The 17,462-nt window shown below is 44.6% G+C and overlaps 1 protein-coding gene across 3 annotated transcripts in view; it reads right to left on the bottom strand.

Annotated features, from left to right (window-relative positions):
* RALGPS1 (Ral GEF with PH domain and SH3 binding motif 1) overlaps positions 1-17,462 on the bottom strand; it is a 394,814-nt gene that overhangs the window by 14,866 nt on the left and 362,486 nt on the right. For all 3 annotated transcript variants that reach the window (XM_074973513.1, XM_074973514.1, XM_074973515.1), the window contains 4 exons: positions 15,502-15,628; positions 14,402-14,553; positions 10,277-10,328; positions 6,924-7,004 (listed from right to left, as the gene is read on the bottom strand). In XM_074973513.1, coding sequence (XP_074829614.1) covers positions 6,924-7,004; positions 10,277-10,328; positions 14,402-14,553; positions 15,502-15,628 — 412 coding nt within the window. The remainder of the gene's footprint in view (positions 1-6,923; positions 7,005-10,276; positions 10,329-14,401; positions 14,554-15,501; positions 15,629-17,462) is intronic.

Below are 17,462 nucleotides of genomic sequence, written 5' to 3'. Positions count from 1 at the left end.
GGGGGATCAGGGCTGGGACGAGGGTTGGGGCACTGGAGGGGGTCGGGGTACAGGCTCCAGGCGGTGCTTACCTCAAGCAGCTCCTGGAAGCAACGGCATGTCCCCACTCCAGCTCCTACGCGGAGGCGCAGCCAGGCGGCTCTGTGCGCTGCCCCGTCCACAGGTGCTGCCCCTGCAGCTCCCATCGGCTGTGGTTCTTGGCCAATGGGAGCTGCGGGAGTGGCGCTTGGGGCAGGGGCAGCGTGTAGAGCCCCCTGGCTTCCCCTACGCGTAGGAGCCAGAGGGGGGATATGTTGCTGCTTCCAGGAGCCGTGTGAGTCACGGCACACACGGAGCGGGGCAAGCCCTTGACCACGCTCCTTGGCAGGAGCTCGAGGGCCAGATTAAAACGTCTGAAGGGCCGGATGCGGTCCCTGGGCCTTAGTTTGCACACCCCTGGGGGAGAGTCTAGTTGCTGTTCTCGTTTAACATCCTTTCCTCCTCTGTGACTGGGGCCCTATCCTCATCAAGGGCTATCTTTTATTTCTATTATAAAGCTTCTAAGAATGTTTCACCAACTGAATGATCTGAGAGGCTCAATGCTTATTTGGAAAAATTAAGCTGTCTTGTGTGGGACAAATAAACAAGTGTTCCAAGAAACACACATACATTAAGTGTATTTTCACAAAGAAAGAAAATGTACCTGATAATGCCTCATAAAGTCAACTGAACAACGTGCATTACAGCATCAAAGAATCCAAGAAATCAGAAGTGAAAACCCCCCAGCAGGCAATCTAGTTCAGACCCTGGCCAATGCAGGGAATGTATTTTCAAAAGCAGGAATTATTTAGGAGATATAAGTGGGTATAACTAGAAGTAATGGAATAAAAGAAAGAAAAGGAAAATTTAGAATGCAAAGTCTTCTTGGCAAGAGGACTGGCTTGACACCAGAACTCTCTCTTCTTTAGGTACTTATATGACAAAAAAACCTGCCCCCCCCATCACTGTAGTATCTGAGAGCCTCTGAAAGGAAGTGGGGGAAGCCCCCAATAAAGCAAGACTGGCCAAAGCACTCATATACCATTGTAATGGAATGATAGAAAGAAATTATGAGAAGATGTACTGTAGTGAACAGTCCTTCCCTACTCCTTGGGGGGTGGACTAGAAGTGATTTATTAGTTCTTTTATACCTCTGACTCCTATGAATCTTTGAATTAATCTGTGGTTTTCAGAAGCAGATACCTCAAACACACGTGTACAAGCCCCAACATATTTTCCAAAAGCAGCTATATTAATAGTTGTCTCCAGTGGTCCCTGTAATGGCAATCAGAGGTCATTTCTGCCTGTATTTAAGCATTAAAACACTGTATGGCATGGGCTATGCCTTGGGGCAGTTAAGAGATGGTGATCCTGAGATCGCTTGGGGCATTTCTAAAACAGGTCATCACCCCTTTCCTCATTTTGTATTTTAATCTTGAGCCACAGGATCAACACAATCCCCTCTGCTACCTGCCTGCAGTTACAGAGGGTTGTCAAGATTTTACTAGCCCAGCTCAGGTGGCTGTAGTCAGATTTACATATTATATCAACAATTCCATTTCCTGCTATCAGGGAACTTTTCAGCAAAACTTAGGGAGTTTCATGTTAAAACTTTGAGTACAGGTGAGGTTCACATGTAATGGATGATTCTCATGGCTACAACTTTGAGCGAATCTGTATTTTGTCTCTCCTTCGCCTATAAGTCAGCAGCGAACCAGCTGAGCAGCGGCGAACAGCAGAGCAGCTAACAGCAGGAGTTTGCCTGGGATCTGTGTTGGTGAGTATCTGAGTGTGTGTTTGTTGTGAGGATCCGAGTGTTGTATCTGAGTGTTTGTTGTGAGGACAGTTTGACCGCGTGTTTGATTGGTTGGTTGAAAAGGGCGGGAATTGGGAGTGCTTTGTTTCAAGTGAGTCTGACTGTATCAGAAGCCAGTCGGCAGCGAACCAGCTGAGCGGCGGGGAACCAGCTGAGCAGCGGCGAACAGAGAGCAGCTAACAGCAGGAGTTTGCCTGGGGAGAGCCCACTGAGGCTTACATCTTGCCGGCTACTCTGAGTAGTTACTGCATCTCCTGAGGAAGCTCGTAGAAGGAAGGTAATATGGATGGGGGGGTGTTCAGCTGTTGTAACCTGCACTGGATGCGCCATGTTTGTCTTTCTTCCACAGGACAGAAGTGACTTTGTCTGTACAAAGTGCAAGCTGGTCTCCATATTGGAAGAGAAGGTTCAAGGTCTGGAGCAACAGCTATCGACCCTGCGTTGCATAAGAGAAACTGAAGATTTCCTGGACAGACGTCAGGATATGCTTCTACGGGCACAAAGTTCTGAAGATTCAGAGCAGGCTGCACAGCAGGGACAGGGGGCCGGTGAAGAAATTTGGCATCATGTGACCTCCAGAAGAAGAAAGGGGAACGTGCATGTACCAGCAACATAGATACAGGTAAGTAACCGTTTTCATGTTCTCTCCACAGGTACTAATGTGGAGAGTGGACCAGATGATACGTCTGAGGGAAGGGAGCAGAAGGAGACTCTGCCAGTTGGAAGGCATGAGATACCCTGTCCTAGGGTTGGGGGTTCCATGACCACCGCTCCCAAGAGAAGGAGGCAGGTGGTGGTGGTTGGGGACTCTCTCCTCAGGGGGACTGAGTCATCTATCTGCCGCCGCGACCAGGAAAACCGAGAAGTCTGCTGCTTGCCAGGAGCTAAGATTCACGATGTGACGGAGAGACTACCGAGACTCATCAAGCCCTCGGCTCGCTACCCCTTCCTGCTTCTCCATGTGGGCACCAATGATACTGCCAAGAATGACCTTGAGTGGATCACTGCAGACTACGTGGCTCTGGGAAGAAGGATAAAGGAGTTTGAGGTGCAAGTGGTGTTCTCGTCCATCCTCCCCGTGGAAGGAAAAGGCCAGGGTAGAGACCGTTGAATTGTGGAAGTCAACGAATGGCTACGCAGGTGGTGTCGGAGAGAAGGCTTTGGATTCTTTGACCATGGGATGGTGTTCCAAGAAGGAGGAGTGCTAGGCAGAGACAGGCTCCACCTAATGAAGAGAGGGAAGAGCATCTTCACAAGCAGGCTGGCTAACCTAGTGAGGAGGGCTTTAAACTAGGTTCACCAGGGGAAGGAGACCAAAGCCCTGAGGTAAGTGGGGAAGTGGGATACCGGGAGGAAGCACGAGCAAGAGCGTGTGAGAGGGGAGGGCTCCTGCCTCATACTGAGAAAGAGGGGCTATCAGCGGGTTATCTCAAGTGCCTATACACAAATGCACAACGCCTGGGAAACAAGCAGGGAGAACTGGAAGTCCTGGCAAAGTCAAGGAATTATGATGTGATTGGAATAACAGAGACTTGGTGGGATAACTCACATGACTGAAGTACTGTCATGGATGTATATAAGCTGTTCAGGAAGGACAGGCAGGGCAGAAAAGGTGGGGGAGTTGCACTGTATGTAAGAGAGTAGTATGACTGCTCAGAGCTCCGGTATGAAACTGCAGAAAAACCTAAGAGTCTCTGGATTAAGTTTAGAAGTGTGAGCACCAAGGGTAATGTCGTGGTGGGAGTCTGCTATAGACCATCGGACCAGGGGGATGAGGTGGATGAGGCTTTCTTCCGGCAACTCGCAGAAACTACTAGATTGCACGTCCTGGTTCTCATGGGAGACTTCAATCACCCTGATATCTGCTGGGAGAGCAATACAGCGATGCACAGACAATCCAGGAAGTTTTTGGAAAATGTAGGGGACAATTTCCTGGTGCAAGTGCTGGAGGAACCAACTAGGGGCAGAGCTCTTCTTGACCTGCTGCTCACAAACCAGGAAGAATTAGTAGGGGAAGCTAAAGTGGATGGGAACCTGGGAGGCAGTGACCATGAAATGGTCAAGTTCAGGATCCTGACACAAGGAGAAAAGGAAAGCAGCAGAATACGGACCCTGGACTTCAGAAAAGCAGACTTTGACTCCCTCAGGGAACTGATGGGCAAGATCCCCTGGGAGAATAACATGAGGGGGAAAGGAGTCCAGGAGAGCTGGCTGTATTTTAAAGAATCCTTATTGAGGTTACAGGGACAAACCGTCTCGATGTGTCGAAAGAATAGTAAATATGGCAGGTGACCAGCTTGGCTTAACAGTGAAATCCTTGCTGCTCTTAAACACAAAAAAGAAGCTTACAAGAAGTGGAAGATTGGACAAATGACCAGGGATGAGTATAAAAATATTGCTTGGGCATGCAGGAGTGAAATCAGGAAGGCCAAACCACATCTGGAGTTGCAGCTAGCAAGAGATGTTAAGAGTAACAAGAAGGGTTTCTTCAGGTATGTTGGCAACAAGAAGAAAGCCAAGGAAAGTGTGGGCCCCTTACTGAATGAGGGAGGCAACCTAGTGACAGAGGATGTGGAAAAAGCTAATGTACTCAATGCTTTTTTTGCCTCTGTCTTCACAAACAAGGTCAGCTCCCAGACTACTGCACTGGGCAGCACAGAATGGGGAGGAGGTGACCAGCCCTCTGTGGAGAAAGAAGTGGTTCGGGACTATTTAGAAAAGCTGGACGAGCACAAGTCCACGGGGCTGGATGTATTGCATCCTAGAGTGCTAAAGGAGTTGGCGGATGTGATTGCAGAGCCATTGGCCATTATCTTTGAAAACTCATGGCGATCGGGGGAAGTCCCGGACGACTGGAAAAAGGCTAATGTAGTGCCCATCTTTAAAAAAGGCAAGGAGGAGGATCTGGGGAACTACAGGCCAGTCAGCCTCACCTCAGTCCCCGGAAAAATCATGGAGCAGGTCCTCAAGGAATCAATTCTGAAGCACTTAGACGAGAGGAAAGTGATCAGGAACAGTCAGCATGGATTCACCAAAGGCAAGTCATGCCTGACTAATCTAATTGCCTTCTATGATGAGATAACTGGTTCTGTGGATGAAGGGAAAGCAGTGGACGTGTTGTTCCTTGACTTTAGCAAAGTTTTTGACACGGTCTCCCACAGTATTCTTGCCAGCAAGTTAAAGAAGTATGGGCTGGATGAATGCACTATAAGGTGGGTAGAAAGTTGGCTAGATTGTCGGGCTCAATGGGTAGTGATCAATGGCTCCATGTCTAGCTGGCAGCAAGTATGAAGCGGAGTGCCCCAAGGGTCGGTCCTGGGGCCGGTTTTGTTCAATATCTTCATAAATGATCTGGAGGATGGTGTGGATTGCACCCTCAGCAAGTTTGCAGATGACACTAAACTGGGAGGAGTGGTAGATATGCTGGAGGGTAGGGATAGGATACAGAGGGCCCTAGACAAATTGGAGGATTGGGCCAAAAGAAATCTGATGAGGTTCAACAAGGACAAGTGCAGAGTCCTGCACTTGGGACAGAAGAATCCCATGCACCGCTACAGACTAGGGACCGAATGGCTAGGAAGCAGTTCTGCAGAAAAGGACCTAGGGGTTACAGTGGACGAGAAGCTAGATATGAGTCAACAGTGTGCCCTTGTTGCCAAGAAGGCCAATGGAATTTTGGGGTGTATAAGTAGGGGCATTGCCAGCAGATCGAGGGACATGATTGTTCCCCTCTATTCGACATTGGTGAGGCCTCATCTGGAGTACTGTGTCCCGTTTTGGGCCCCACACTACAAGAAGGATGTGGAAAATTGGAGAGAGTCCAGCGGAGGGCAATAAAAATGATTAGGGGACTGGAACACATGACTTATGAGGAGAGTCTGAGGGAACTGGGATTGTTTAGTCTACGGAAGAGAAGAATGAGGGGGGATTTGATAACTGTTTTCAACTACCTGAAAGGTGGTTCCAAAGAGGATGGATCTAGACTATTTTCAGTGGTAGCGGATGACAGGACAAGGAGTAATGGTCTTAAGTTGCAGTGGGGGAGATTTAGGTTGGATATTAGGAAAAACTTTTTCACTAGGAGGGTGGTGAAACACTGGAATGCGTTACCTCAGGAGGTTGTGGAATCTCCTTCCTTAGAAGTTTTTAAGGTCAGGCTTGACAAAGCCCTGGCTAGGATGATTTAATTGGGGATCGGTCCTGCTTTGAGCAGGGGTTTGGACTAGATGACTTCCTGAGGTCCCTTCCAACCCTGATATTCTATGATTTGGCTTCCCGAAAAGTCTAGGGCTTGATCCTACTTCCACTGAAGTAATAAATTTCATCTTTTTGTTATTTCTATTATTTTACCTGTTTCTTGTGCAAGTAGATGCAGCTGTGCATTCCACTTAGGTGTGTGCACGCCCAGTGCACTGGAACTGGAGAAAGTTGCTTAGCAGTTCCATAGAGGGGACAGGAATCCAGTCTTACTTCCACATTGTATGATGCTTGTGAGATATACTGGTGAATAAGAGTTGTGGGAGGGTATGTTGATGCTGCTTTGCAGATGTTCCATATAGTTTACTGATGGCCTAAGCTAACACGACTTTGTTGTACAAAAATCAGTACAATGCACTATATTCTATCTGACTTAAACAGACAATATGTGAAGAGTATTTCTAGTTTAATTCAGGAAAAAATTATACAGAAGGAACAGGAAGCCATCCTTTTAACTTTCTTTGCATAGTTAATATATTTAAACCCCCAAATTAAGCAAGAAAACATCCAGCTTGCATAAGCATGTTTGTCATGAAATGTCATAGAAGCCCACACCAATCAGCTTCTGAAGCTTGGAAGCCAGATGTATTTATTGGTTGAATCTCTATCAAAATATTCTTCTCTCCTCTGGCTAAGCACATACAGCTTATATTAGCTCAGGGGGCGTTTTGTGCAGAAATGGAAGGAAAAAAGAATCCCAATGAGTTAGTTTGTTCACCCAGTGATACTTTTGGAGACAAGATGCATTTGGTTTACTTAAGGAAAATATAGAGTCTCAAATGAGAATTCATCACTGCATGCAGAGAGAAACAAACCCACCACCTAATTGTACCTGTAGACACAGCTTCGACTTCTGGGAGAATTCCGAATTGGTACTCGCCAGTTAGGCCCCAGCGTGGCATACAGCCGACCCCTGTTTGTAAATTTAAACATGAGTTCTTTTCTAATACCATAAATGCTGTGGTGAACATCCATTCAAAACATATAAGGAATAAAGTGAGAGAGACATATGATACTAATCTCTAAGTAAGACTACAAGGCATCTGTATTTACTCAGAAATGGAAAAGATTTAATTTTCACGTTTGTAATAAAAACAAGTACTTTCGACATCTGTAAGAAGTGCAACATGTTTTTATGGAATACGAATCTTTGTGAATGAACAAACATAGGGAAAGATCCAGGTTGAGGTTGAACACTGCACACACAGCTTGCATTTGCTGGTAAAAAATAATTCACAATCTATGTGTTTGTGAATCTGTTTTCCACAGCTCAGAATGAGATATTTCCTTTTACTTGGACTTACTCTCCACTTTTTATCTCTAACAAGGAAGGATTATTCTGAGTGTTCATTTTGGGAATAGATTATTTAGGAATTTGACTTTTGGATTCATATTCTTGCCATAATACGAAAACTGACATGAGGAATTCAGGAAACAAACAAAATAAACAAAACAGTTATAAAGATATTGCAAAAAGAATAACAAATTAGGGTTTTTTGAAATGCCATTTTCTCCCCATTGGGCACTGAATTTAGGATTTGCCCATAAATGCTATATAATGGGTTTCATTATTTCAATGATATACATATGATATGCTGCTAACAGGCACAACACCAAAGCAGTTCCTATCACAGGACATTTTCCTAAGTGACTTCCAGGGCTCTACTAATTCTTCCCAGAGCAGGGTTGCCCTCTTACAGGATTTTTATTCCCTGCATGCCTGTCTGGAACTGACCCTTTAAGTATGGCACAACCAAGTAGCTGTAGCCCGGAAGGGGCCGTTTGGCAAGGGAAGTGATTTCCCTAGCTTCTGTTAACTATCTGATGTGTTTTCCCTAGATTTTTTTTCTTATTGAGATAGAGATAGCACATCCTTAAGTCTATTATAAAGGAAAGGAATTAAGTGTATGCTCTATTTTTAATGTGTATTTAGGAAGCTTTAGTCCTATAAGGACTGACGTGATAAAGTATAGCAGTTCTAAACTTAGTCAGTGGGTGTTTGTGGCTATAATAAATGTTCTTTAACAGATCATGCACTGTATTGTATGTGTATAGCTAATGCATACCCTGAAAAAAAAAAAAAGCTACCGTGCCTGTCCTGACCCCACTGTTTAATCTATGTTTGTACCAATACAAGTTCAAAAGGGATACCCTTGTGTGAGATGCCCAATAATTAGAGTCTAGCGTATCAAGCTGATGATTCAACATGTTTAAGATTCAAAATAAACCAATGTTTGGATTGTAAAGCAGGTTTTCTCAGACATATGGATTCACCTTAGATTTATTTCCTCACAGAAGGGAGTCATGCTATAAACAGAAGCACATGTAACTCTACAGAAAATAATTCCCTCTGACGGCAAATAAGAGTAAATGTCCCTTTTCAATATAAAAATATACAGGTATAGGTTTCATCAGTAGTTTACAGAAAAGTTCACATACTGAGGTCCAAATTCCTCAGCAACTGCCTGCCATCTAGAGTCACAAAAACAGTCTGATGTGGGAATCTGAGTGGGTGCCTTAAACATAGCTTTTTATACTTCTGAAAACTGATGTGGTCTTAATATTATACATATTTAGTTGCATTGGATTTATTGGAGCATTGTTTAGACATGGGGATTCAGGAAACTGTACACACTCTGGCATTATTTGGCCTGGCACATAAACAAATAGAATTTGGCACTAGTCTCTTTTTATTTATGGTAAAGTTTATTGATAATACTATTTTTAAAGCTTTTAATCCAGCAAGTCCTGCAAACTATAAGGCAATCTCTCCATTGACCCCCAAAGATATGAGGACAAAGCAGATGCTCTGCTGCTCCTTCCTGAAACACTGTTTTATTCAGATAGTTCACATGAAGTGGAGTGGAAGGGTAGAAGAGGAAAAGAATAAAGCAGAGTTTCTGATTAATCAGTTTACACATTAGTAACACATACAGCCAGCATGAGCTCCATTTGTAACATTTCCCATCCTCATTATGATCAAAAGGAATCATAAGAATGAGACCTCAGAATTGGAATGTATGATGAGGCTTGTGAAAAGCCTTTTTATGGATTTACACTATTCAGATAATTCAGTGTACTGTATTTTGGTCAGTTGACCAGTTTGCCTAAAGCTATAGATTTCACAGATTTCAAAGTTAGAAGAACAGCCGTGTTAGTCTGTATTCGCAAAAAATAAATTGGTTAGTCTCTAAGCTGCCACAAGTCCTCCTTTTCTTTTTTTGTGAAAGTTAGAAGAGACCACTGTGACCATCTAGTTTTACCTCCCATATCACACAGACTAGAGAATTTCACCAAATGGTTCCTGCATCAAGCCCAATAACATCTCCTTGTGTTAGAGCATATTGTTTTAAAAAGATATTCAAACCTGATTTAAAGACTCCAGGTAATGGAGAAGCCCCCATATGCATCAACTAAGTTGTTCCAATGGTTAATTGCCCTCACAGTGTCAAAAATTTGCACTTTTTCCAGTTTGAATTTGCCTAGCTTCACCTTCCAGCCATTGGATCTCCTTCTGCTTTTCTCTGCTAAATTAAAGACCCTTCAACAGCATGGTCCGCACAACCTAAGTTTGATAACAACACAGTAATCAAATTACAATTATAATTATAAGTTCAGATTCTGCCACTGAAGGGGGGTTCCAAAGAGGATGGCTCTAGACTGTTCTCAGTGGTTGCTGATGACAGAACAAGGAGTAATGGTCTCAAGTTGCAATGGGGGAGATTTAGGTTGGATATTAGGAAAAACTTTTTCACTAGGAGGGTGGTGAAACACTGGAATGCGTTACCTAGGGAGGTGGTGGAATCTCCTTCCTTAGAAGTTTTTAAGGTCATGCTTGACAAAGCCCTGGCTGGGATGATTTAATTGGGGATCGGTCCCGCTTTGAGCAGGGGGTTGGACTAGATGACCTCCTGAGGTCCCTTCCAACCCTGATATTCTATGATTCTATGAAATCCAAAATACATATTTTTATGATGCACTTCTTCAAAATGTGTGTCATTTCTCTTCCTAAGAATTAGTTATCAATGATTTGAGAAGGATCTCCTGATTCAGAATTTTTCCTGTTACTGGAATATCCCTATTTTGGCAATTGTAACAGTTTCTTAGCCCCTAAAAACAATTAGCCCCTTAGTGATTTTATGTGGTATTGAGTGAAGAAAATGAAGACACTGAGTTATAACTCACCTTTCAAGCCCTGAAGACAGCTCCTCACTAAATTCTGAACTTTCACTACTTCCTAGAAAAGGAAGAATATAGATAAGTGAAAAGCTCAAGGAAAATTAAAATGGCAAGAACCTGGAATCACTAGGAGAATTTTGACACAGTACTATGGAAACTGATCACTGAAGCTAGGTCTGAAAGTTCCAATCTTTAGAGATCAGGATAAAATCTGACTTCAGAAATAGATTGCATGCTTCTTCCTGTCACTATGTAGTTCTGATGAATGGGTGGTTGCTGCTGCTGTAATTTTAAATATACATCGTTTAAATGTGTTCTTTTGTTTTAATTTCATGCTGCTGCTATTCCTACAGAACTTCAATACTGCAGGAAGACAGAATAAAGTCAGGTCTGTAGAGTGACCTTGGATTATTTCTACCCCAACATTTTAAAATTAAAATAAAGCTATTAGAGATGACAGTCACTGTCTTTTTATCAAGCAACAGAATTTGTAACATGGAGAACATATTAGTCCTATGTCACTGTTTGGAGCCATGTGATATTAGCTTGATGCCATTTACATCAATGGTCCCTGTCCACTTCATGTCACTCATACCTTATCATTGACCCTGGCATAGCCATCTGACTGAAATGCAGCCTCAGCTGTGCAGAAACAGATTTTGCTGTAATCTGTCAATGACTGATCTGCTAATGCTGAGTATAAAGCAGAGTGGGCTCTCTCTCAATCCTGCATTTACCTCTTGGTTAAGGAGAATTCAGAAGTTTAGTGAAAATCCCATGTTCTTCTTGGTCAAAAGTACTTCTAGCCTGTCCATCTCCTTTCTACTATGGGGATAGGCTAAATCACTTAAGGAAGTGCCTGTGGGATCCACAGGTCTTAAACCTGGGTCTGCAGTTCCCCAGACAGCCTTTGCATTCTGGCTGCCCAAGGTACCCTGCTTGTAGCTAGGGGCTGAGAGACTAATGGAACCCTGGTCCCATCAGAGGTACCACCCACGGGTGTCCTGACTGGCAGGCTCATGCTCACTGATTGATTCGGCTGCACTATTTAAACCAAAAGGAGGCCCAAGAAGTGGACTCTGCAACAGGGTGAATTCCTGGTTGGCTGCTACATCAGAATTGGTCTTCTCACCTGACTACTAAGCCCTGCTTTTCTGACTTGTCCCTGGATCCTGCTTCATTGTCCTGTTCCTTGTTCCTGATCCCTGCCCCTGGCATCTGACTCTAGCCCTGGCTCTGACCCCTGGCTCAAGACTCCTGACTCCGGCTCTGACCCCTGGCTTGATTTGCAACTCTGACTCAGATTCCTGGTCCGACCTCTGATTCTGGCTCCAACCCCTAGATTGACTCCTGATTCCTGCTCCGATCTCTGGCTTGATTCCTGATTATGGTTCCAGCTCTTGGCTTGACTCCAGCTATGACCACTAGGTCTGACTACTCAAGCCTGGTTGTGATACTGACTTTCTGTTGACTACCATGCAGATTCTTAGTACTGTTTGAAACATGACTATATTAACATGCACTAGAGAACTTTTACTGCATGCCAGCAAGGTCCTCATGGGCCAGTTAGTTTGTGACACACTAGTGCGCAGTAGAATTTACACCCTTCTGGTGTGGACTAATGCAGTGTAGATAAGCCCACAGTCATGCTTTTATGACCATAACACCCTGCTGCCACCAGCATCCTTCTTCTGTAGAATCCTAATGAAGTAGTTGATGTCTTACACAGGCCAGAGTTACTTGCCCTATGTTACTCCTGGGGGAATTCTGCACTACTGCGCGTGTGCAGAACTCATGTCCCCCACAGATTTCTTTGCTTCCCCACAGAAAAATGACTTTCTGACAGGGAAGCAAAGAAAGCTGAAAGAGCAGTCACACACCACTCCCTAGCAGCGCAGGTACAATGTTTCAGGCACCCAGAGCAGCTGGCGGAGAGGTCAATCACGATGGGGCTAGGGACACCCCAGCCAGTGGCTCCTACCCTGAGCCAGGATCAGCTGCTAGTCCCGGCTGGGCTGGAGGCAGGAGAGGATGGGACCTTCCTCTTCCCCTGCAAAGAGTGGCTGGGACTGTGTCAGACCCACCCCCAGAAACCTCCCCCAGCTGCAGAAAGCTCAGCATCCTCCCCTGCTGCCTGCCCCCGTCACTCCTCAGCTGTGGCGGGAGGGGTCACTGTACGGGGAGCTGCTCCCCCATCTACCCAACCTCTGTGCATCCGGACCTCCCATACCCAGACACCCCTGCAAACCTCACCCAGTACATCCAGAACCCCCCTATCCCTCCATATCTGAACCCCACCCCACTGAACCTTAACCCCTGCATCTGGAGCCCTCCGGCACCCAGACCCCCCACCTCCAGACCCCCGCCCCTTCACTCAGACCGCCTCCCACTGAGTGCACTCAAACCCCCACCCTGATGCAGCACCCCCCTGAGCCCCCACATCTAGACCCCCACACCACTGACCACCAACTAGCTACACCAGACCCCACCCCATCAAGCCCACTCCCCCAGCACCCAGACTCCCCCACTGAGCCCCCCACACCCAGACCCCTCTGCTGAGCCCCAACAACCTTCACCTGGAAACCCCTGCAGAGTCCCATTGCCCCTGTACCTGGAACCCCCCAACAAGCCCCTGTGCATCCAGATCACCCCACACCTAGACCCCCCACTGAGCTGCCTGCACCCAGATTGTCCCACACAGAATCCTCTCACCCCACACCTGGATCCCGCCACACTGAGCCCCCCACACTTGGATCTTGACTGGTTAAGCCTGCCCACACCTGGTGTGCCTGGTGCAGAGGGGCAGGGTGTTTCTGGGACAGGCCCAGGCCTTGTGCTGTGTCAGGGTTGGGTGCAGCCTCACCGCTGAGTCCGTGTCCTGGGCGTGGGGGGGCTGCAGGGTGATCTTCCTCCTCTGTGCACCTAGTGGCCTGTGCTCCCCACTGTCATGCTGGAGCCTCTGCATTTATTTAGTGACAAATAAAACTTGTAGAATTTTAAAATATTGTGCACAGAATTTTTAATTGTTTTGGTGCAGAATGCCCTCAGGAGTATTACTATGTGATGTGCTAGCAGCTGCTAGTAAGACAGCAAGAGTAAGGTAAATTGAATTTTGATGATTCAGCCTCTGGCTGAAACAATGTAGATTTCCTATTTGATTTAATCACAAGGCATCTTGGCATGTTAGTCTGGGAAGGAAACTGTCAGCCTTAACTTTAAGACCAATTTGCTTTTGCAAGCAGCATAACAGTAACATTTTCATGAGGAATACACCAGTGAATGAAAAAGTTAATCCTTTTTGTTTCAGCTTTCTTTTACAACAAACCAGAACTGGGACAAAGGTCAGAAGGATCACGTGAGTAGCTTAAATGACCCTATTGCACAGTCCTGTCTTTAGAATGGACATTTGTTTCAGATTAATTTCCTCAAAACTGCAAAGATTGAAAACCCCAATTTTTCCTATCTTGAATAAGTTGTTTTGATTTTCTTCCATATAGACTTGAGCTACAGTAAACCAGTAAAAGACTAGAAAAGGTTTTATGGCTCTAATTATTGACAGTAAGCTTCTTTAAACAGTCCCTATCCTTAAAAGCATAGTGCACTAATGCTCTTCTTTCTTTTTACTGTGGTTTGCTCAGGTTACTCTCTTCCTATCTGCTCCTGGCAATGCCTTCATTATAGGACAAACCCCAGGCCAACCTCACTTTACACTAATACAGGTTAAAAACATGGGTCTTGTGCAAAAATAGCTCTTACACTTATTCTCATTTCATTAGGGAACTATTTGGTGGTAAAAAGTGCTGGTTTGACATCCCATTTATGTACAGCATGGACATTGGCAGAACTTCCCCCAGACCCTCTCTATCTTGTTCTAGCAAGACAATCTCTAGCGGGGGGAGAATAAATCTGTGTGGATGAGTTGAGCTAAGCTGCACAAAAACTGAGTGGGTTCACAAGGCCTAGGGGCAGCTGAGAGGTGGTTCCAATCTACTTCCTCCCAAAAAAGTGACCAGTCTTTGTTTGTTTAGAAGCTAAACAATCTTTCTGCTTCTGTAGTTATAGGTGCCATTGCATATTTCCAAGCAGCAGAGACAGACAAGCAGAGAATTCAGCGAGCCATAGAGTTCTTACCTATGGAAATTCCATTGGTGAAAACTGAGTTTAGAGTGTGGTTTCTGACAGGACTGTGGGATTCTAGGACACTGTCATCCAGCAGGTGGCGTGGCTTCTCTGTTGGAAACGTTGCACTTTTACTTTCAACTACACTGAACTGACACATCATACTGGAAAGTTGGGAAAGAAAAAAAATGCAAAAGCTCTTACGTAATCTCATAACATCCTGTTTTTTTCCACTCAGACTTTGCCTCACCATACAATGATCATAACTGTCAATAAGTTCTTTAATGGCAAGCAGTTAAATGGGACTTCTCACATTTTCCTACTGCTCATACATATGCTGCATTTAAACCTAATCAGGCTTTGGATTTAGTAGTGTGTATAGTTAACAATTGTTGTATTTGTGCAGATGGGAATTTATTACTTTTAATTTATTTGCTCTGACTCCTCACTGTACAGAGGCTGTGTAATCTAGTGGTAAGAAGCATAGATAGGAGACTGCATGCTACACAGCTAATTCATTGCTGAATGATCCTCAGTTAACCTTATCAACAGACACTCTGTGATACTGGACAAATCACATGAGCTCTCTGTCACAGTCCATCCTCTTGTAAAATTGGGTAGATGTAGAAAGGAGATGCTGTCACTGATCTGAGCTTTCTCAATAAATGGTAAAGAGGGAGTCTCTCTCTAACTCATACAATTCAGCTAATACAGTACGGAAAGGCCACAACTTTTCAGAACAGTAGTGGGTGCCAAGGAGATTGTAACGTTCCTTGGATGGATCACTGAGATGTTAAAAATCTGTTATGCACATCAGACATTCACACAAATCAAAGTGGATAGTATAAGAATGGCACTGAAGTGAGTATAGCCAACTATTCTTGGCACTAGCAGGAAGCATCGTTTCAGTCAAAACAACAGAAAAGTGTTAAGACATCTTTCTGGAAAATCCTGAAGCACACAAACTAATGCCTGAATCACTCCTATAGGACTAGAAATGGGAGAGGGGCATAAGAGAAAAACTGACTGAAATATCTAAGAACTTTCAACTGCTGGATTAATCCCTAATGATGCTTGAACTGACAGAAGCTGAGACAGTGTGGAGCACCCACTTGTTTCCCAGGCTGTTACTCTTCCTGTGTCTTGGTACAGGAGGGGTTGGGAGGCTGGCTGCCACTGAAGCATCAGGACAAGTTGGTCTCCTGCTGAACCTCACAGTTGCTGACACCTCTGATGGACCTAAAAGTAGAAATAAATTAATGCTGAACTGATGCAAAAAACAGAAATTTCACGGGCTGGTTTTGGTTATTTCCTGTTTTTGAGAGGGCTCAGAAATCCAGCAGAGACTTTCAGAAATAAGGTCTGATGATTAAACAGCCACTACTTAAACTGGATTGTTACAGATCTCAAAAGGCAGCTGCATTTATGAAATAGTGTCTCTTGCCTACTGGGTTACACCATCTGTTTTTATAAAGGATCCATCCAATTAAAGCAAAATGGAAATGGAAGTCATCCTCAAAACATTCCTGCACATATTGTTAATGATGGACTCCCACAAAAAGTCTTGGCCACTTACAACTGTTGGATTTGCCAACACATAACTTGCACAGCCATAAAGTCAGTTTGTGCTTCAGGGGTAAGCAGTCATGTCTAACAAAACATATGTTCTGAATTTGGTTCGAAACCCATCCAGCTGTAAACAGTTTGCTCATATTGACTCATAGCATGAATATCTGAGAGAAAGCGGGGACTTTTCACGTAGCTTACAGCCAGACAGATGTGTTATTTCTCAATTATCTATGATCTTTGGGAATTTAGGAAAGTCTCACTGAAAATTATCCTCCTTCTCATTTCCCAGATTTTATCAGGGTCCATAGTCACCATGCAAGGCTGCTCTCATCCCTCCTCCTGAATGCTGTCTGCAAGAGGCTTGCATGATCTTGGCCAGGAAGCAGAGAACAACACAGTTAGCAATTTCTTATGTCTTTGGAGGTAGGTTACTGCACTTGAGGCTGTTCTTTGTTTCACAGTAAACAGTTATATTTCACTTTTAAACTGTTTAGTTGTGACTTTACCACTGGTGACAGACTCCAGAGGGATGGCCTTGGAAGAGGCTGCTCACATGGTCCCCAGTTCAGTACAGCTCAGGCAGCAGTAGTGCAAGCTTCCCCAGTATTCTACAGAGAACACTTCTTGAGGGTTTGAGGAGAGCTTAGCATCTGTGGCCTCTCTGCTGAAAATGCCCCTAGGGGGCCAACTGCGATGGAAATTTTGTGATATGAAAAGCCATGTCTAACTGACCAAACGTCCCCCTCTCCTCATCCCAAGTTTAAAGCTGAGATATCTTTTTGGTTTGGCATGTATGTGCTGGAAATAGATAGGTGCCATCAGCACCCATATAGAGGAGCTTTGGTTTAAAATGCTCCTAAATTGAGGCAGAAGAACATTCCACTGCATAGTGTAAGAGTTGGGTTTGGAGAAAGGCTAATATCAGGAACAGCTGGGCATCTGCCACACAGACCAAACACCATGAACAGGACAGGCATAGAATTTGTTCCACAACAGTTTCTCCTGCTTTGGCCTGAGAGCTCATGGCACAGACTGCAGCGAGTCAAAGAGCAGTTGCTTCCTCAAGAAAGAACAGTGCATCCATTAATAAGAGGGAGCTGCTAACTGGAAAAGAGTTGATATTATAAAATAGATCCAGGACTTTTTACTGTCCAGTCCAGCCGTCAGCCTGGAGTTTTACTTATTTAGGCGAAATAGATAGACCTTGGTGAAAGATTATTTACATTGTAATTTCTCCATATTGTAGGCTCAAAGATGCTACCATGAGCTGTGCCATCAGTAGGAGCAAATTACAATGGCTTCTCAGTGTCAGCAATGGGAAAAACTGTCTGTTCAGCTGCCCAGGAGCACCTTTTATCCTACTTTTTAGTTGGACAAAGAAAGTGCGTAGGGACAAACCAATATTGTGGAAGGAGAGAGATGACACTGGTCCTTATAACCAAAAGAGAGGAAATAAACTTTAAAGGAAAGGAAATAAACTGGTCCTTATAACCAAAAGAGAGGG

The sequence above is a fragment of the Natator depressus genome, chromosome 16 (genome assembly GCF_965152275.1).
Source record: "Natator depressus isolate rNatDep1 chromosome 16, rNatDep2.hap1, whole genome shotgun sequence".
NCBI classification, from domain to species: Eukaryota; Metazoa; Chordata; order Testudines; family Cheloniidae; genus Natator; species Natator depressus.
The sequence above is the reverse complement of the archived record's forward strand: the minus strand, read 5'-3'. Positions and strand labels throughout refer to the sequence as shown.